This window comes from Chanodichthys erythropterus, chromosome 12, assembly GCF_024489055.1.
Source record: "Chanodichthys erythropterus isolate Z2021 chromosome 12, ASM2448905v1, whole genome shotgun sequence".
NCBI lineage: Eukaryota > Metazoa > Chordata > Actinopteri > Cypriniformes > Xenocyprididae > Chanodichthys > Chanodichthys erythropterus.
In genome coordinates this window covers 48,476,326-48,497,952 of record NC_090232.1, presented here as the reverse complement: position 1 = coordinate 48,497,952, position 21,627 = coordinate 48,476,326, and the positions used below count along the sequence as shown (strand labels likewise).

Below are 21,627 nucleotides of genomic sequence, written 5' to 3'. Positions count from 1 at the left end.
AGAAAGAAATCAAAAGTTCTTTAAAGCGTAAAAGCACTTTCACTATCAAGCCAGAACTTGGGTAAAGTTGGTTTTATATTCGCACATTCGGACTTCTGATAAATTCAGACTTTCCAATAAATGTGCAATAAATTAATGTTTGCGAATTTTAAGCAGCGACATGATATTGACAACCAACGATTGTCAACTTACAACATTTTTCACAGTCGATCAAAATAGGCAAGTATTGTTTTAATGGCATATTTACTTGTGAATGTCCACTGAATGTCCAATGTAGTGTGATTAACAAGGCTATTGAATACTGATGTCCGAATGTGCGAATATAAAACCAACTTTACCGAAGTACACCTCCTCCCTCAGAAAGAGTGTCAAACGATAACAGAGCGTCCGAACAGAAGAGACGCTCGCAGTGAATAATAGACAAACACAAATAGACGGCGCCCTCAAGCAGCATCTATGCGTTCGCTCCTCTCCAGACAGAAAAACGCCAGAAACGTGTACATCAAGTGTCAAACCCAGGGGACACGGATGAACACATTCTCCTGAACGTTTGCAGACAAAAAAGTAATTTCCTACCAGAGTTTGTGAAACAATGGCACGGCGTTGGTGTTGGTTATGTTTTCACATAATCATTATTTGACTTGAATCACTGAACTCATTTAGAGCCCAATCTCTGAGCTAGACTTACATTATTGGTTACAGCAGAACTGTGATTCTACAGCAGAAGATCAGCTTTTTCTATATAATCCAAAGGATTTCACAAAAGTTGTTCTGAATAAACATATATATATATATATATATAAATATATATATATATATATATATATATATATATATATAAAAAAAAAAACCTGTCTTTTAGGCACACAAAGACATCAAGAATCAGCCTGTGAATCTCAACGACGGTGACAACATATTCTGATAAACAGATCAACTCTGAACATTAGAAAACAAGCTACTAAAAAGTCACATAAAAACAGAAAAAAATAGTGACAATAAAGGAAATTACTAAGATAATTCAGTTAATAATTTATTCATGCAGCAATGCATGATGGGAGCCATGGATGAATTTTGATTGGTGGCTCCCAGAATGCACTGCAGCATGGTTTTTGATGGCCACCACTGTTGAGATTCACAGGATGATTCTTGATGTCTGTGTCTCTAAATGAATTAACTTAAAAAAAAAAAAAAAAAATCAGAACAACTTATTTGCAATCCTTCAGATTATATTGATAAAGCTGATCTTCTGCTGTAGAATCACAGTACTGCTGTAATCAATAATGTAAATCTAACTCAATGATTGGGCTCTAAATGAGTTCAGTGATTCAGATCAAATAATGATTATGTGAAAACATAACCAACACTACCTGACACCTGATCTTAACTAGCTGTTACAACAACCCAAACAAAATCTAACGTTAAATAGTCAAGGGTCAAGAGCCCGACTAAAGCAAACACTGATCTCTGTGATGGTGACTTAAAATTGTGATTTTCTCCTTTGGTGATTCTGCTTGTTATCATCAGGTGTCTTCAATAATGGTCAATCATCACTCAATTTATCACTTAATTATCTCATTAACTTTAACACTGCTTCAATATTTTGACTCAGTAGTGCGCAAACACATGAACACTAAACAGTGTTGTATAACCTGGGCATTTTTCCGCATGCTATTAGATAAATCTTACTTATTTCATTTACATATGACTTACAAAGTTCACATTAAGTTTATTAGTTTGTTTATGTAAAAACTATGTAATCCAAAATTATGGAAAATTTGAATGTAATTCAATTTCATAAAACTTATGTTAGGCCAAGGAGCAACGCTGGAGCTCTTGCAGAGGTACGAAACCAGCAGTTAATTTCATACATCAAAACATTTATGAAACTCTCTCTCTACATTATCTATCTACTCTCTCTATCTACATTAATCCGGACACATTTGAAAACTTTGTTTTAATTTTGAGATGTTCTTAGACCACATTATTGTTCCAGCATTTTCCAAAAGTTTCTCTTTCACACTGAGATGTCGGAAGACTCTTAAATCACCTAGAGTCTGTTTCATTACTCATGTTGTTTGTTTGACAGATGCCTTTTCAAGATAAACCCCAAGGGATCAAAAGCTGAGAAGAAACTTCAAGAAAGCAGATGACGTTCAGTCCACAGCATGTGTGTCAAACTCTGCTCCTGGGGGACCACTGTCCTGCAAAGTGCTCCAACCCGCTCCAGAACACCAGCCTTGGAAGTTTCTAGCAATCCTGAAGACATTGATTAGCTGGTTCAGGTGTGTTTAGTTTCTGTAGGGCAGCAGGGGCGCCAGAAAAATACCATAAAATAACAGAAAATAGCCGTTATTTTAAGACATTTAATAAGACATTTATTTCCGGTAATTTAAGGTATTTTTCTGGTGCCCCTGCTGCCAGAAAATTACCGTCTTTTTACGGGATTTTTTTTTTTTTTTACATTTTTAATGAAATACAGTTTATAACCATAATTTTACATAAAATCTATTGTATTTTCTTTAGCTTTTTAATGTAAAATTATGGTTATAAACTGTATTTTATTAAAAATTAAATAAAAAAATTCTGTAATTTTCTGGAAGCAGGGGTAATTTTCTCAACAGAGTATGATTAAACAACTCCACAAACAGCCATAGGCGTAATTTATGGGTGGGACGAGTGGGGCCAGTCCCAACCACTTTTTTAAACCTCTTGCGGCACGGATATATAATACAAAAGAAACAGCTCTAGTTGGTTATCAGTTTGAGTTAATAATAGGCGATCTGGCGCTAGAATGTGTTGTTTTTGAAATCATGTTGAGTGCTCGTTGTCGCTGCTATCAGAGGCGCAACAGTGTTCTCTTGGCGCTCGTGCACACTGAGCCGTGTTCACACGGACGAGCGCTTCAATCTATCGCTCTGTTGCAGAGACTCTCTATTTGTTAGGTTGAAATCACAAAACAAAATAGCTACACATAAACGTATCCCTGCGTATCTTAATGAACATCTTTGGTTTTAATGAGAAAAAAAATAATACATGGTTGGGTTCGAACCCAGAACCTCTTGCACGCTAAATGAAAATACTGCCACGAGGCTATCAGGACAATCTGATATCAATTGTGGATCCTCGTATTTATTAACTAATATACATACTCTCGGGACTAATGGCACATACACATTCCTGTCCCAACCACTTTTTAAAACAAAGTTACGCCACTGCAAACAGAATCCCCAGCTTCATTTATTACTAACCAGATTGACTTTATTTATGTTAGACATCAACAAAGGGTGTTATTGAGAATTAACTCTAATGTGTTTCATTTGAAGTCACCATAATGGTGAATAGTTGTTCCATTAGTTGGGCTCTTAACTCTTATTATACATTTGTCTTTTCTGGCTGCTGTGACAGTATGTTTGTTAAACACATTTGCAGTAATAAAGAAAGCTAAAACAAAATGACAGCAAGTGATGATGTCTGTTGATTGTTTTGTGGGCTTTATGAAATGGACTGATGTAATTTGAATCTAACAATTGTGTTGTGATATTGATACATTTACATTATAAACTCTGTGTTACTTCAGCATGAGTTCTTTTAAATAAAAAAATCCCGTAAAAAAATGGTAATTTGTTTGCTCGTAGTTTCTTTTGCCCTTTATTTAAGCTATAATAAAGTAATTAAAGGTGCAGTATGTAATATTTTTTTCTGCTAGAGGTCGCTAGAGGCCTATTCAAAACAAAGGCGTAGCTTGATGATGGCAAGTTTGAGTGTGGAATCTTGGGACATGTTGTCTCCACCTCAACAGACAGTGCAACAGGACTTGGGAAGAAAACATGTTAATGGATGTGATTATTAACGTTACTGTAGTATGAAGCAGAGCAGGAACGAGTGTTGTGGAGCTGAACGAGGAGCTGGAGCGATTGATCAACACACGCCTCACGAGCAGCGGAACTTTTATTATGCCACAATCGCCGGCGCCGCTTCCGCTTTACCATATGTATCATATGTATTGACAGCACAATTTTTATTGTGAGGTTATGATGTAAAATTATAATAACTACACTGTAGCTGCTACAGTAACTAACAAAATCTATCCAATACTGGATTTTGTAAGTGTCTGAAAAAGACAATTTTCACATGCTACCATTACATATTGCGTCATGCTATATTGCAATACAATACAGCAAATATAGTTTGACAGTAAATTATCAAATTAATTGATTACTGTTTAGTCAGATGATATGAAAACGATTACCACTTCAACAAATATATACACTCGTGTACATTCAAACACAACAATTGGGCATACATAGCAAACGCGAGTTCAACGATTTGCTCGAGTAGATTACATACAAAGTCAATGCAAAGACGCGATCAGACTATGGATCAGACGCGTCCTCGCGCAGGTCTAGAGACGTGATGCCCCCCGTGTATGCCCCATAATACTAATCATGTTGATCGTTATAATGGCATACATTTCCTGTAAAGATATGAATCAAAACAACTCACCTGTCGAGTAAAACACAAGCAAGATCGGCATCTCTTTCTAGGTGAAGTTTGTCGCGAAGCTCTCTCCATCTAGAAAATGCAACACCGATATTGATCCTCGCTCTTTCTCTCCTCTTGTCCCAAACTCTTCTTGGGTCGTTTGGTTGGCCCGTACGCTTACGTTTACGGGAGCTGTCCTTGTCGACAGAACCAGCGGCAGATGGTAATCAGTAATTATGTTCCATAAATAAGTAACACAATCCACCATTAAACGTGTAAGAAGTAAATAAGGAACTGCTTGAAGCAAGCTAGTGGTTTGCTGGACGCTAGACACTACTTCCGCATTTGTCCACGACACTGTTGTCATGTGGTTTCTACGTCAGTAAAGGCGGTAACAAAGGGTAACTGACGTCATTGACAGGCGACTGCACTGCCCCGTGTCACTGTTTAGAATGGGAATTTTCTCATGATTTACAAGTAGTTGAAAACATTAGAGATATTGTTAGTAATCAGCTGGACAAAATATATAACGCTAGCCTAGTGGTTTTTGGATATTTTACTGCGAATATCTTACAAATTGTACCTTTAATTGCAGCGCGCGCCGGCGCATTTGCTCATGCAATTTTTGAGTGCACGCCGCTATCTCTGTGCTGTCGCGTGAGTCGTGCAGCGTTGCCACACAGATTTTGATAGATGGACAGCAATAATAAAACAGGCAGTGTGTCAAAGGTGTTGGCTATTAGGTAGTTGTGAGTGCAGGTGTGAAGTAAATTGTTATTTCTGAGATAAACTAGTATAATGATTATAATATTTCTGAGCTAAACACACGTTTTTATGGACACACAGAAGAAAGCCTTGTCTATAGGCTCTGCCTCGATTTGTGTATCAAGTCATTCGTTAGTCTGGCTGTTTGAGAGATAGAGATCAAGATATAGAGATTTAGATTAAATGTAAATTTAAAAGTGATTATATAGTTGCAATAAACGCATTAAGTCCATCACAGCTAAGGACTATTATTCTGCTGCTCTGAACTGCGGAAGAACTGATGACGGCACAGTTTAATGTTTGGTTGACCAATCAGCGGAAAGGGGCGTTTCATTCCCGCCCACATGTTGAGATCAAATATTCAAGTTGTTTATTCATTTTCTACCCCTGAACGAAAAACGAAAAATCAAGCCGAATTCTTGTTTTTCGTTTTGTTTGAAAAAAATGAAAAAACGAAAAAGGTGCCGTTTTTCATTTTCTGATTTCATTATTAAATCAAAAAATGAATGACCAAAAGATGCACAGACCTTTTTCCCACTCTTCTTCTTGATTGAAACATCGTACACACACTTTTACAGAGTCTGCATGAAAGTATCAGGAAGACTGTTGTCTTCTTAGAAGGTCGACTTCCACACCTGACCAATCCTTACGCTGTTGCGATGACGTCCTACGCCCTGGCCAATGCTGACAAACTCAATAAAGACATCTTGATGAGACATTCCTCAGAAGGAGAAGGTCAGTCACACCAACACCAAGAAGTCATCAAAATGTTGTGCTTCATTTAACATGGAACACTAGAGTGAAAATTATGAAAGAATTATGTAAGTTTTGTGGTGTAATAAAGCTTAGAAAAAAAAAAAAAAGCATCAAGTTAAATGGTCTGGATTAGCATAGTGTGCAACAGATTTTCCTTCACACTCCAGCTTCATCTCCACTACTGTTTCTATTCCTGATTTGTGTTTGAATCAGCCGGTAGGTTTTGGAATGTCGCTGGACAGCATTATCACTCACTAGAGGCGACGGCCTATGCTGTGCTGGCGCTTGTGAAGGCCAAAGACTTCGATAAAGCAGGAGAGGCAGTGCACTGGCTGGGCAGACAACAGTCTCATTATGGTGGCTATGGCACCACGCAGGTACACTAAGTTAAGTCAAGTCACCTTTATTTATATAGCACTTTTTACAATGCAGATTGTGTCAAAGCAGCTTTACAGTGACATCTAACTAACATCTCATCATTTGACTGTAGCTTGAGTTGACAATAACAGTAGCTTGAGCTTAATAAAAACAGTAACATCTGTAAAAACGTCAATTCATGTGGTGAAACTTAAATATGAGTTAAGACTCCACTCTTATTAAAATTAACCATGACCTTGCTGGGCTTTTTTACAGTAAAATACTAATTTACTATTGATTGTACAGTTATTTACTGTACACTGTTAGACCTTGCTGTAGATAAACTGCCAAATTCTGACAGTAACAAACCACAAACCAGTTTGACATTATTTCTTTCATACATGTACAGAAGTTCTTGTTGAGAATTAACAGATATGGATGTTGATGTTTTATTGAAAATAAAAATTTATTGAAGTTTGTAGTCACCATCGTAGTGACCAGTGCCTGCTTTAGTTGGGCTCTTGACACTTTTACACTTGCTTTCTCTGGCTGTTGTAACTGAGTGTTTAGAAAACACATTCGATATGCCAAGAAAAAGCCAATTATGATGTTGATCAGGTGTTTGGCTGTTGTGATAGTGTTGTAATCATCTTGGACTTGTCTAATTCACTGATCTCTTTCTGTGTTTAATTTTTGATTTAATGGGTACCATAGCTATGGTTCAACGACGTAAGAACCAACAACATTTCAGTTATTTAAGAGAATATATAAGTCTTAGAATGCATAAAACATTTTGAGCTTCTGCATAACTTGTAGTGATGTCCGGTTCGTGAACGAATCGTTCTTTTTAACCGGTTCTTTTCAGTGAACCGGTCGAACCAGTTCACCAAATCGGTCTGAATCGTTCCAAACAGTTCGCGTCTCCAGTTAGCAAACACGAATCCACAAATTACTAAAGTTATTCACTTTTTGACGTGCCTGACACTGCCTCTCAAAATAAACCAACATCCCGGAGTTATTCAGTTACTCCAACTTTTGCTGTAGTTTCACAGTGTGAATTCAGTGAATCAAGAGAATATGTGATGTTAGGTCTTCACCAGCACATAACTATTAGTGATGGGAAGTTCGGATCATTTTACCGACTCTGACTTTTGAGTCTCGTTCAACAAAATGAATTAATCTTTTTTCGAGTCATTTCGTTCATTTCGTTCATTTTAACAAAATGTAATTAAAATGTTATGTGTTACTTCCCCAACACATCTATTACTTATGCAAACGTTGATCCCACTACAAACAATACAAAACTACAATGCTATAAGATTCAGAAATGATTAATTCATTACATGGGTCTTCAGTTTATGACAAGCTGATTAAGCTCACCTCACCTCTTGTCTGACAAGTCTTCGGGTTTAAGTCATTCCTTAATGACGTGACAGACAGTCCCATGCTAAACCAATGCAGTCTGAGCCGGAAAGAGAACTGATTAGTTCATCTCATGAGTCTTTCGGGTTTTTGAGTCGTTCCTTAAACACGTGACAGACCCATACACTATTTCTGACATTTCTGTCACTGTTTCTGTCACTGTTTCTTGAGGATCTGTGGTGTGTTATTATAAATAAATAAAGCCCTGTTATAAATAAAGTATTGATTAATTTATCTTTTTGACTGTCTATCTGTAAATAAACACTAGGCTATATAATAATATAATAATCCAAGCCTACAATACAAAGTATTTATAGCCTAGTTTGTTCATTTTTACTCCAATTTTGAGTTTGCTGTTATAATAATTGCTTTTCCTAGGCAGACTTGACATATTAGTCTAATATATGTATAAGAAGATTGCTCAAAAAGGACATAATGACATAAATTAAAAGCAAATAACATTTTGAATTTGAATTATTAATGTTAGTTTAAAACATCAAGGTTATGATAGCTTCAGCTTTAACAGTTGTAACACAAACTCAAACAAAACTGGAGAGTTAACGTTATTTACTAATAAATATAATGTGCTTGGGTCACACAGCATAGCGTATGGGTCTGTCACGTGATTAATGAACGACTCAAAAACCCGAAAGACTCATAAAAAGAACTAATCAATTCTCTTTCCGGCTCAGAATGCATTGGTAGCGTATGGGTCTGTCACGTGATTAAAGAATGACTCAAAACCCGAAAGACTCATGAAATGAACTAATCAATTGAATCATCAGGTGAACTACTACTAGCAGTACAGAACCTAGGGCTGGGCGATATATTGCATGCGATTCTCACGCGCATTTCGTCAGTAAAGCCGGTTCCCTGATTACCTCTAAATCGCCATCACCTGCTTTCAAATGGAGCGGCATTTAATAGACAAAGCCGTAGATCACTGATAAGCCACGCAAAATCGGGTTCAGTATCGAAGTCGATTCATCTTCGATACTGAACGCGATTTTGCGTGGCTTCTCCGTGAACTACGGCTTTGTCTATTAAATGCCGCTCCATTTGAAAGCAGGTGATGGCGATTTAGAGGTAATCAGGGAACCGGCTTTACTGACGAAATGCGCGTGAGAATCGCATGCAATATATCGCCCAGCCCTAACAGAACCTGTAGAATATTGCACATGCGCGACTGAACGAATCACCCCCCGAGACGACTCGTTCTTCCCGAGTCACATTAAAGATTCGTTCAAAATGAATGAATCGTTCAAGAACGACACATCACTAATAACTATCAGCAGTCAATGATTTTTTTCCCCCCACATTTGCTTCTGCCATAACAAATGTGACTTGAAAAAATAGTTTAAGCAGCCAGGGGGGAAAAAAAATGAAAAAAGAAAGTGTAATAATGTGTAAATGCTGGAAGACAGTTGTAGTTTCTGCTCGTATTTATTCCGTTTTTGTTCCTCTTTTCAGTGGTTCTGCTTGTTAACAGCAGGTGTTCATCATCACTTAAATATTAACTTAATTATCTCACTGCAACACAGCATCAATGTTACTTTTACTCTGTAGTGTGGACACTAGAGGATGTTCCAAAGGATTTCTCAAAAGTTGTTCTGAAGAAAGAAAGAAAGAAAGAAAGAAAGAAAGAAAGAAAGAAAGAAAGAAAGAAACAGAAACACACACACAGAAACACACACACACACAGAAACACAGACAGACAGACAGACACACACAGACACACAGACACAGACAGACAGACAGACACAGACACACACAGACACACACAGACAGACACACACAGACAGACAGACAGACAGACACACACACACACACACAGACACAGACACACACACACACAGACACACACACACACACACACACACACACACACACACACACACACACACACACACACACACACACACACACACACACACACACACACACACACACACACACACACACAGACACAGACAGACAGACAGACACACACACACACACACACACACACACACACACACGCCTATATTACAAACAGGGGACTATCACTCTACACCCGCCAAGAGGGGACCAGTGTTTCTGGTCATTTTGAAGAAACAAAAATGACATACAACATTTTCTTTTAAGGTCTTTTTTCATAATATAACTTCAAATAAGCATTTTTTTATTTTTTTAAAAATATGCCAAGAGGGGACCTGCAACTCTGACCGATGTCTACCTATCCAACAGGGGACCTCCATAGCCTGCAATGGAGCTATGTGTGAACAGTGAACTGGCAGTGAAGTCCTTCTGTAACTTTATATAATTATGTAATGTTCAAACAGGCATAAGGGATCACATTAGGCATAAACATACACAATATACAAATAAAAAAAGAATGACCAAACCATCAGTTATTAAAAATTTTAAACGTTGAATTGCTTGAGGAAAAACCATTTGAATCAGTTTTACAAACAACGGGGGGAAAATACAGTCAGTCAGACGGCAACAGTTCAAAAGCTAATGTTTTGGACATTACAGAAGAGTATTTTCTTTAAGAAATGTATTCTCTGTTGTGGCTTCATACTTACAGTATCTGATCAGTCCACATATCCCATTTAAGCTTATTGTCAAGTATACCAAGATATTCATAATTCTGGACTGATTCGACTGATTGTACTGGGTGCCTATTAATTAAAACATAATTTATGCTCTCTAAAATTAATAGACATTTGTTTTGTTTTGGAGATGTTTAGAGTGAGATTTAATTTCTTGCACCAATTTACAGTTTTTTTTTTCGATTGCTAAACGACAGTGAGCACAACTGGAGCTACATGTGCAAAACTCTAACTACAGTCTGCACTACCAACAGTCACCTGAGCTAAACAGTTAACACATGTCTCAAAACAGGCTCAGTGCAGCCAAACACTAACACAACCCTCACTGAGATAACACACACTGTCACTCAGAACACACTGAGAGGAAAAACACTAGCATCAAACTCCAACACAGAAAATACAAACTTTTCATCTTTACAGTTTGAACAATTTCAGTGACTTCATACATAGTAATATTTTCTTCAAAGAAAAGAGTGACATTCTTTCACATGATTTATTTACATTTTTAGAACATAACAATTCTTTAAGGTAAATGAAAATGAGCAGTTTGCTTCAATAGACTGTAGTAATTTACGGAATTACAGTAATGAGAAAAAAAAGGTAGAAACTAAAAGTACATACTGTAATTCGAACAAATAATTGAGGGGCTAATCCTGCAAAATTGCAATCAGCAGTGTTTGAAAGGCACAAGGCTGAAATTATTCTATTCTGTTTTGAATGTGTGGTTCACAGTTTTGACAGCAGTGTGTTAGCATTTGAACAAAGTGCTGTAAATCCACAGTGTTGTGCAGGTTGTGGTTAAAGTCATGGGATAAGTGTGTAGAGTTTTGAAAACTGTGTTCAAGCAATGAAAAACAAACTAGAGTTTGGTCCACATGAACTGCTGCTGTGCAGACTGTAGTTAGAGTTTTGCACATGTGACTCCAGTTGTGCCCACTGTCGTTTAGCAATCGAAAAAAACTGTAAATCTAGCAGAAACAGGTATAAGGTAACAATTGAAGGTCACCATTTTATCAGGTTAGTGATTATATTACAGTTTTTTACAGACGCTAGGACACATTTTTCAATACTTAGGTCACTTTTGCAATACTCTTCACACAGTGAGCACAACAGAAGTCTATGTGGGCTAAACTGAGCATCAATTATCATTGCTTTGGCACAAAATGCATTCAGTGACTACATCTCTCAAATTTCATGAATTCTTTTCTCACTCAGACACAACAACTGCCAAAACTCTTTGTACGTACAGGCTAATTTGCACATGCTTACATACTGTTTTCAACTCTGTAATGAAATATATGCTAAATCTAAAAAATCAAATACTATCAAAGCAATTAGATGAAACTGAAGCATTCGTTTTTCAATTTCATTATCATCCATTCAAAGAGGAAAACTTCTGAATAATTTTGTACTGTTATGTAAACAAGGTTCATGTAACAAACTGCAGTGAATTATAAACAATAGACAGTGTTATTCTTGTTTTTTAAGAAATTTTACAAAAGAAAACATTGTATAATGATACCTAATGTCAGTGTTTTCTAGGTCAGTGTTTTATGACTGACAAAGCGTGTTTGCTGGGTGAAAACCTTTGCTAGTGTTCTTGAAGAATGAGTTGATTTGAGACATGAATGAAGTGTTTTGGTAGATTTAGTGCATTTTGAATGTGAAATTAACTGCTGTGCCAAGATGAAAGTTGGTTAGGAGAACTGTGTGAAGAGTTTTGAAAAAGTTGCCTAAGTATTGAGAAATGTGTCCTAGCGATTGTAAAAAACTGTAAACAAATGGATACTGGTCCCCTGTTAGATGGTGTGAAATGATGTGTTTGCTTTGCCAGTTCTTAATTTTCATTCATTTTGACCTTAAAAATCTTTTTACAGTGTATTTTACAGTTTTTTTCGATTGCTAAACGACAGTGGGCACAACTGGAGTCACATGTGCAAAACTCTAACTACAGTCTGCACAGCAGCAGTTCATGTGGACCAAACTCTAGTTTGTTTTTCATTGCTTGAACACAGTTTTCAAAACTCTACACACTTATCCCATGACTTTAACCACAACCTGCACAACACTGTGGATTTACAGCACTTTGTTCAAATGCTAACACACTGCTGTCAAAACTGTGAACCACACATTCAAAACAGAATAGAATAATTTCAGCCTTGTGCCTTTCAAACACTGCTGATTGCAATTTTGCAGGATTAGCCCCTCAATTATTTGTTCGAATTACAGTATGTACTTTTAGTTTCTACCTTTTTTTTCTCATTACTGTAATTCCGTAAATTACTACAGTCTATTGAAGCAAACTGCTCATTTTCATTTACCTTAAAGAATTGTTATGTTCTAAAAATGTAAATAAATCATGTGAAAGAATGTCACTCTTTTCTTTGAAGAAAATATTACTGTGTATGAAGTCACTGAAATTGTTCAAACTGTAAAGATGAAAAGTTTGTATTTTCTGTGTTGGAGTTTGATGCTAGTGTTTTTACTCTCAGTGTGTTCTGAGTGACAGTGTGTGTTATCTCAGTGAGGGTTGTGCACAGTATTTGGCTGCACTGAGCCTGTTTTGAGACATGTGTTAAGAGTTGTGTTGCTTGGAATGAGTTTTGTAGGTGATGTGAACTGTTTAGCTCAGGTGACTGTTGGTAGTGCAGACTGTAGTTAGAGTTTTGCGCATGTAGCTCCAGTTGTGCTCACTGTCGTTTAGCAATCGAAAAAAACTGTAATGACAAGAATAGGTGTTTTAGTGTTTTTATGAACATTGCTGCTACATTCAAAGATATACAGAATACAAAATATTGCTAAATATAAAGGTATAAATATAAAAATATTATTTAACATCACTGAACCAACCTACCAATTTCAACAAAACTTGGTTTTATGGGTTAAATCAAGCAGAAATAGCTCTTTAAGGTAACAATTGCAGGTCATCATTTTATACAGTGAAATTTGATTTCATTAAACAACATGCCTTTGGTCCCCTGTTTGATGGTAAATTGCGACATCCGTTTGGTTGCTTTGCCATTTCTTACCATCACAAACACACTCAGATCTCAAAATTTTATGTTAACTCACTGCATTGCTGCCAAATTGTCAGTTATCTCAATTAAATTATGTGAACTTAACTGACACTTTAGCTGAACCAACTGAAGATTTTCAATGCAGGAATCAACATAAAACTGAGTTTTGTCCTTTAAAATCTTTCTACTGTGATGAACATTATGAACATTTCTATTATATTCAGAGATAGTAAGAATAGGAAATATTGCTAAATATAAAGGCAACCAAGCAGGTGTCACTTTACCATCTAACAGGGGACCAGTGTCCTTTTGTGTAATGAAATCAATATAACATGCACATTTTGCTGCTGCTTAACTTCACCATGTACACTAACTTGTGTGAAAATGGGCATGGAATGGTGAATAAAAAATGGTAACCTATTATGGTAACCTGTTATTATAATGGTGAATTAGCTTATTTTGTTCAAGTCAATTATTAATAAAAATAACCTTTCTGAACCAACCTAAATACTTTAATTTATAACAACAAAACAACGTTTTATGGGTTAAATCAAGCAGAAATAGCTCTTTGAAGTAATACTACTTTATACAGTGAATATTGATTCAATGAAATAAAATGCTTTTGGTCCCCTGTTAGATGGCAAATTGCGAAATCTGTTTGGTTGTTTTGCCATTTCTTACCATCACAAAACACACTGTAAATATTTTCCAGGTCAGATCTCAACATTTTTTGTTGACTTGATGCATTGCTGAGTTGTCAGTTTTATCAATTAAATCATTTGAACTGAATGTCTTTTAACACTGGCACTTTAGCTAAAACAATTAAATATTTCCAATGTAACAATCAACATAACACTGAGTTTTAACCTTTAAAATCTTTCTAAATTGTATTTTTATGGCAATATCTGGTGTTTTAGTTTTTATTAGGAACATTGCCATTACATTCAGAGATATGAAACATTGCTAAAAGTAAAGGCAACCAAACAGGTGTCACACTTTACCATCTAACAGGGGACCTGATCTTTTGTGTAATGAAATAACTATTACATGCACATTTTGCTGCTATTTACCTTTACCATTTAACTTGATTGGAAATGGGCATGGAATAAAAAAAAAATGGTAACATATTGTGGTAACCTGTTATTGTAATGGCAAATTAACTAATTTTGTTGAAGTAAATAATTAAACCTTACTAAACCAACCTAAATAAATACATTTTTACCCCAGAAAAAAGTTTTATGGGTTAAATCAAGCAGAAATAGCTCTTTAAGGTAACAATTGCAGGTCATCACTTTATACAGCGATTTTTGATTTGATTAAACAAAATGCCCTGTTTGATGGTAAATTGTGACATCTGTTTGGTTGCTTTGCCATTTCTTATTATCACAAACACACTGTAAATATTTTGGAGGTCAGATCTCAAAATTTTATGTTGACTTGCTGCATTGCTGCAAAATTGTCAGTTATCTCAATTAAATTATGTTAACTAAATGTCTTTTAACACTGACACTTTAGCTGAACCAACTGAAGATTTTCAATGCAGCAATCAACATAAAACTGAATTTTGACCTTTAAAATCTTTCTAAATTGTATTTTTATGGCAATATCTGGTGTTTTAGTTTTATTATGAACATTGCTATTACATTCAGAGATATGAAACATTGCTAAATGTAAAGGCAACCAAACAGGTTTCACACTCTACCATCTAACAGGGGACCACCATTCAATTATGTAATGAAATCACTATTACATGCAGATTTTGCTGCTGTTTAACTTTACCATTTAACTTGAGTGGAAATGGGCATGGAATAAAAAAGGTAAAATATTGTGATAACCTGTTATTGTAGTGCAAATTAATTAATTTTGTTGAAGAAAATAATTAAACCTTACTAAACCAACTTAAATACATTAATTTTTACCCCAGAAAAAGTTTTATGGGTTAAATCAAGCAGAAATAGCTCTTTAAGGTAACAATTGCAGGTCATCACTTTATACAGCGATTTTTGATTTGATTAAACAAAATGCCTTTGGTTCCCTGTTTGATGGTAAATTGTGACATCTGTTTAGTTGCTTTGCCATTTCTTACTATCACAAACACACTGTAAATATTTTGGAGGTCAAATCTCAAAATTTTATGTTGACTTGCTGCATTGCTGCAAAATTGTCAGTTATCTCAATTAAATTATGTGAACTAAATGTCTTTTAACACTGACACTTTAGCTGAACCAACTGAAGATTTTTAATGCAACAATCAACATAAAACTGAGTTTTGACCTTTAAAATCTTTCTAAATTGTATTTTTATGGCAATATCTGGTGTTTTAGTTTTATTATGAACATTGCTATTACATTCAGAGATATGAAACATTGCTAAATGTAAAGGCAACCAAACAGGTTTCACACTTTACCATCTAACAGGGGACCACCACTCAATTATGTAATGAAATCACTATTACATGAAGATTTTGCTGCTGTTTAACTTTACCATTTAACTTGAGTGGAAATGGGCATGGAATAAAAAAGGTAACATATTATGATAACCTGTTATTGTAAGGAAAAATTAACTAATTTTGTTGAAGTCAATAATTAAACCTTACTAAACCAACTTAAATACATTACTTTTTACCCCAAAAAAGGTTTTATGGGTTAAATCAGCAGAAATAGCTCTTTAAAGGTAACAATTACAGGTCACCATTTTATACAGTGAATAGTGATTTTGTTAAACAAAATGTTTTTGGTTCCCTGTAAGATGGTAAAGTATGACACCTGTTTAGTTGCTTGGCCATTTCTTACCATCACAAACACACTATAAAGACTTTGGAGATATAGGGCCAGATTTACTAAAAAGGGAAAATTAGTGTGAGAGCTCAAAACCATAAAAGTGCTGATGGTAGTGGAAATTTCAGTATGTGATCTACTGACGAAGCACAAATTAAAGAACACACTGACGCAGCCGGATCACTTCCATAATGACCAACGCAATCTACCAATAGAAGTGCAAATTAGCATCTGGTTTAAGACTTTTACATTTAAAAGGTAAACTCCAACAAATGCATATGCAAAAAGGTCAGCTGCAAAAATATCTGTGTCCACTCTTTTTCAGAGCTAATTTTTCACCGTCTTTAGTAAATCCTGAAAGTGGATTTGTGCTGTTGCAAACTGTTAGTAAATCTGACCCCAAATGTCAATTTTATATTTTGACTTGCTGCATTGAAAATTAGGGCTGTACAATATATTGAAATATATATATATATATATATATATATATATATATATATATATATATATATATATATATATATATATATATATATATAATTTTCAGTTTTTAAATATATTTAAATATAATTTAAATTTAATAAAAAATATTGTATCGCATACTGCATATATTTATGACAAGAACTGGTGTATTAGTGTTGTTATGAACATTGCTATTATATTCAGAGATATGAACTACTGTTATATATAAAGGCAACTAACAGGGGACCATTGTCCTTTTGTGTAGTGAAATTACTACAACATGTACATGCTGCTGCTGCTTAACTATCATTTACACTTTAACTTTAGAAATGGTAACATCTTAATTAACTTTTTAAATTTTGTTCAATTCAAAAATATTACCACTTTATACAGTGAATAGTGATTCTGTGAATCTCAAAATGACAGAGATGATCAGAGTCCCCTGTTAGATGGTAAACTGTGACACCTGTTTGGCTGATTTGCCATTTCTTACCATCACAAACACACTGTAAAGATTTTGGATGTCAGATCTCAAAATTTTATGTTGACTTAATTGAAATATATAAAGTATGGATGTTCATTTTGCAAAACTCACTGCAGTTTGTTACAATGTTCATGTTTACTTTAGTGTACAAAATTTTTTCTTTATTCATTTTTATTATGTTTCCCCTTTTGTATAGATGATGAAAATGATGAAAGACTGACATGTCACTGTTCAGCTACACCTAATTGTTTTGATAGTATTTAATTTTTTTTTTAGATTTGGAATATTTCAATATGATACTACTGTAGAAATGTTGCAAATTTTTGTCTAAATAATAACGGTGCGAATAATTATGATTTGTGTCCTATAGTGATTTAAAAAAAAAAACTGTAATAACAGCTGTAAATGTGGCCTTATTTATCATTCAAAATTAGTGTTAAACACATTTACACAGACACATGTAGATGGTCAAAGTATCACTGCCTCTATAGGATCATTCACACCACCATCAATCACCATCAGAATGATAATATGCAGTGAGAAAGTCGCAGACACTAAAAACTTAATGAGTTAAACTCTTTTTGTTTAAGATATAATTTAAAACCGTGGTCTAAAGATCGAATGATTTGGCCATAACTCATTATTATCCTTGATATTCTAAACATAGGTAATTTCGTGTATATTTAGAATTGAGCTTGCGGCACCAACCCCCACTGACAATTTACATTTCAATAGGCTTCAAAAACCAGTTTTGTCACAGGTGAGGTACAGGCCAAAAGAGCTTACTAAGTACAAAAACTGTTACCAATGTCTAAGAATCTGTGGAACTTCACAAATAAACTAAAGAAGATTCTGGGATTTACCCAAATTAAATTAAAAAACAGTTTTACCACCGCTAGGATGCATTTCTGTTTAGGATAACTGAGTTTTGAAAAATTAAAAATTACCTAACCAGCTTTCAGCTTCACAGAAGTTAATTTCACATTCAAAATGCACTAAAACTACTAAAAACACTTAATTTATGTCTCAATTATTCACAAGACTAGCAAAAGTTCCCCCCAACAAACACAATTTGTCACTTATAAAACAAAACAACAACATTAAAACAGGAGCATTACACAATGTTTTCTTTTGTACTTCTTTACAAAACAAAAATAACATTATCTACTGTTTATAATTCACAGCAGTTTGTTACATAATCCATGTTAAATTATATGGTGATGAAACAAAGACTAACACTTGTGTAGGTGTTCAGCTTACACATAATTATTTTGATTGTATTTGTTGTTTTTTAGATTCAGAATATATATCAATATGGTGTTACTGTAAAAATGTAGCAAATTTCAATCTTACTCATTTTTGTGTTGTGTTAGGTCTTGAATTTATGTTAAACAGTTTTGTAAAGAGTATGTAAGCATGTGTAAATTGCCCTGTATAGAACATAAAGCTTTGGTGATGTTTGTGTCTAAGTGAGAAATGAATTGTATGTTACATGACAAAAAGTTATTTGTCATGTAACAAACTGCAGTGAATTATAAACAGTAAAAAGTGTCAATCTTGTTTTGTAAAGAAATTTTACAAAAGAAAACATTGTGTAATGCTCCTGTTTTCTGACAAAGTGTGTTTGTTGGGGGAATACCTTTTCTAGTCTTGTGAAGAATGACATGATTTGACACATAAATTAAGTATTTTAGTAGTTTTAGTGCATTTTGAATTTGAGATTAACTGATTAACTGAAGCTGAAAGAAATGTGTCCTAGCGGTGGTCAAAATTGTTTTAATTTAATTTGGGTAAATCCCAGCACCTTCTCTTGTTTATTTGAGAAGCTCCACTGGTTCTTCTACATTGGTAACAGTATTGGTAGTTAGTGAGCTTGTTTGTCTGTACCTCATCAGTGATAAACTGGCCCTTTTGAAACCTAGTGTATTGAAATGTAAAGCGGGGGTAGCGGGGGCAGCGGGGGTAGTGCACTCTACACAATCCAAACCCAATCCTGAATACATATGAAATTACCTATGTTAAAATATCAAGGATGAGTTATGGCCAAATCATTCAATTTTTTTTGACTACAGTTTTAAATGGTCTTTTAAACAAAGAGAGTTTGAATCATTATTTTTTTAGTTTTGTCTGTGTGAATTTCTCACCGCATCCAAACCTTTAAGTTGATTTGGAGCTTTTTCAAAAATTATCTATGCTATCATGTCTGCTATTTCATAAAGAAACCTTGCTGCCATTTATGCAGCACTGTAACACTACAGAATTTGTAGTCTTATTCACCCAGTACACCAAACCAACTTTTTAGCTTCACAGCGATTAATTTCATATTCAAAATGCACTAAAACTACCAAAACACATAATTTCTCAAATCAAGTCATTTTTCAAGAACACTAGTACAAGTTTCACCAAACAAACACACTGTCACTCATAAAACACTATCGATAGGCATTATACAATATTTGTTTGCCTTTTTTTGCTGTTCAGAATTCACTGCAATTTTTTACATGAAGTTACAGTAAAATTGTTCCTCCTAGGTTTCCCCTTGTGTATAGACAGTGAAATTTTCTAGCCATAAATGTTTTTTTTTTTTCTGGCCATGAAACAAGCAGTAATGACACCAACATTTTAGATACCAGTGAAGATTTAAAAATTCTCTATTTCAATTTCAAGACCACATCTAAAACCACAAGCCTAACTGATATAAATGTAAAACATTATTAAAGACAAGTAAACAGTCAGTAATAAAATTATTATCCAAATGATACAAATAAAATGAACCGTCCTTTTCAGGTTTTTCAGGTAGGTCTAACAGTAGTTTTCAGATACAGGAATATAATAAAGTAAGGAAATGTAATATAACACTGCATAGCCTTCACTGTAAATTAAACATCTTTATTTATGAATACTTATTAAAGTTACAAAAGTTATCCAGTCAACAGAAGTGAGGGATAATTTTCTTTTGCCTTTGTTGTTTGATTAACATTAAAAACACAGACAATGCATGGATCTAAGATACTGATACTGTATATTAAGACCTAACCAACTATGTTTACTGGGATACTCACTATTTTTTTAAATATTTTTTATTAATCTGTCCACTTAAGAGCAAAATGTCATGCAAGACAGCTCAGTTAAATATTTGTGGGCTGTCAAGTGATACTGATTTTTGGGCATGTGCTTGTTTGCGCACACAAAACTTTTCTCACAGCACACAAAATGAGAGCTCCCTTTTGTGCCTTCTTGCACTTGAAGATTTAAATGGTCAAGGCTTAAACTCTCTTGATGATGCAGCGCTGACCCACCAACTGTCCCAATCGTTGTTTATGTTTGTTCACGTTCATGCTTTGTTAGAATTCATAAAAATGCTACCAGCCAACTGGCGTGTGACACCGTTTTATACGCTCGCCAATACCAATTTTTACTCACATTTGGCGGTTGGGCAAGTATTAATATTAGGCCTTGTCTATATGTACATTCTTTTTTTCAAAACTGTTCAACTTAAGTTCAAACCCGAACATAATATTACATTAAATAAGACATCAGTTTGATATATTTCTTTAGTAATATCATAATATATTTTCAGAATCTAAAAAATGATCTATCAAAATACTATCAAAACAATTAGATGTTGCTGAACATCAGTGATAATGTACTCATGTCCTCAGTGATAATCTGATAATATTTAGTTTATCTAGTTGTCATAAAACCAGACAATACATAAAGCCTGCTGTTTAAAAATCAAAATTCTAAGTTTTATGTTGATTATTGCATCTAAGTCTTAAACAGTTGGCTCAAATTAAATTAACCCTCTACCGCATAGTGTTGCCATATGGCAACATACACTTTGTGTTCATTTCCTTGCCACTATCTCTTTAAGAGAACATTCTTGTTTTTTTGTTGGTAAGAGAAGACCTTAGTTTAGCCAATGATGTGCTTTGGTTAAGACACATGACATGCAATTTTTCTTCTGTGGCACAATTTTCTGACAGACTGCTGACTCTTGTCGGTAGTTGCTGAAAGCAAACTAAAACGTCAGTAACAAACAAGGACCCACCCATGTCACATTCACAAAAAAATTGTTAACATTATCTCAGGTAAGTTATAATGACATTCACCACTCAAAAAAGTTTTTATGAAATTAGTTTTTGGTAAATCGATAAAATGTCTGTGTTGCCATATGGCAACACTGTGCAATAATGGAATGGCATTATTATAATAGGTTAGCTAGCTAGCAAAGATCAGCTGCAGCCTGTTAATATGTAACAATAAATTGTTGTTAAATTATTAAATAAAACATTAATGCTAGTGATATAATGTTGATTAGTCGTATGTAAAGGACTGTAATGGCATTTGTATTATGGATTAAATCAACATCAGAGACCTGCCACCACAGCCAGTGCTACTGACCCAGACCAACCACTGACCTACCATGGTGTCTCAAAAAGGCAGGTGCAAGTGGCTGTAAGTGTATTGTTAGGGTGAAGTGCACCAAATATGATGTGTACCTGTGTCTC

General features: G+C 34.7%; 2 protein-coding genes across 2 annotated transcripts in view; one reads left to right on the top strand and one right to left on the bottom strand.

Annotated features, from left to right (window-relative positions):
- LOC137032414 (B-cell receptor CD22-like) overlaps positions 1-21,627 on the bottom strand; it is a 299,667-nt gene that overhangs the window by 164,278 nt on the left and 113,762 nt on the right. The gene's annotated exons all lie outside the window — the stretch shown is intronic.
- LOC137031522 (complement C3-like) overlaps positions 1-21,627 on the top strand; it is a 185,117-nt gene that overhangs the window by 108,607 nt on the left and 54,883 nt on the right. The window contains exons 28-29 of the mRNA XM_067402529.1: positions 5,826-5,982; positions 6,217-6,380. Of these exons, the coding sequence (XP_067258630.1) occupies positions 5,826-5,982; positions 6,217-6,380 (321 nt within the window). The remainder of the gene's footprint in view (positions 1-5,825; positions 5,983-6,216; positions 6,381-21,627) is intronic.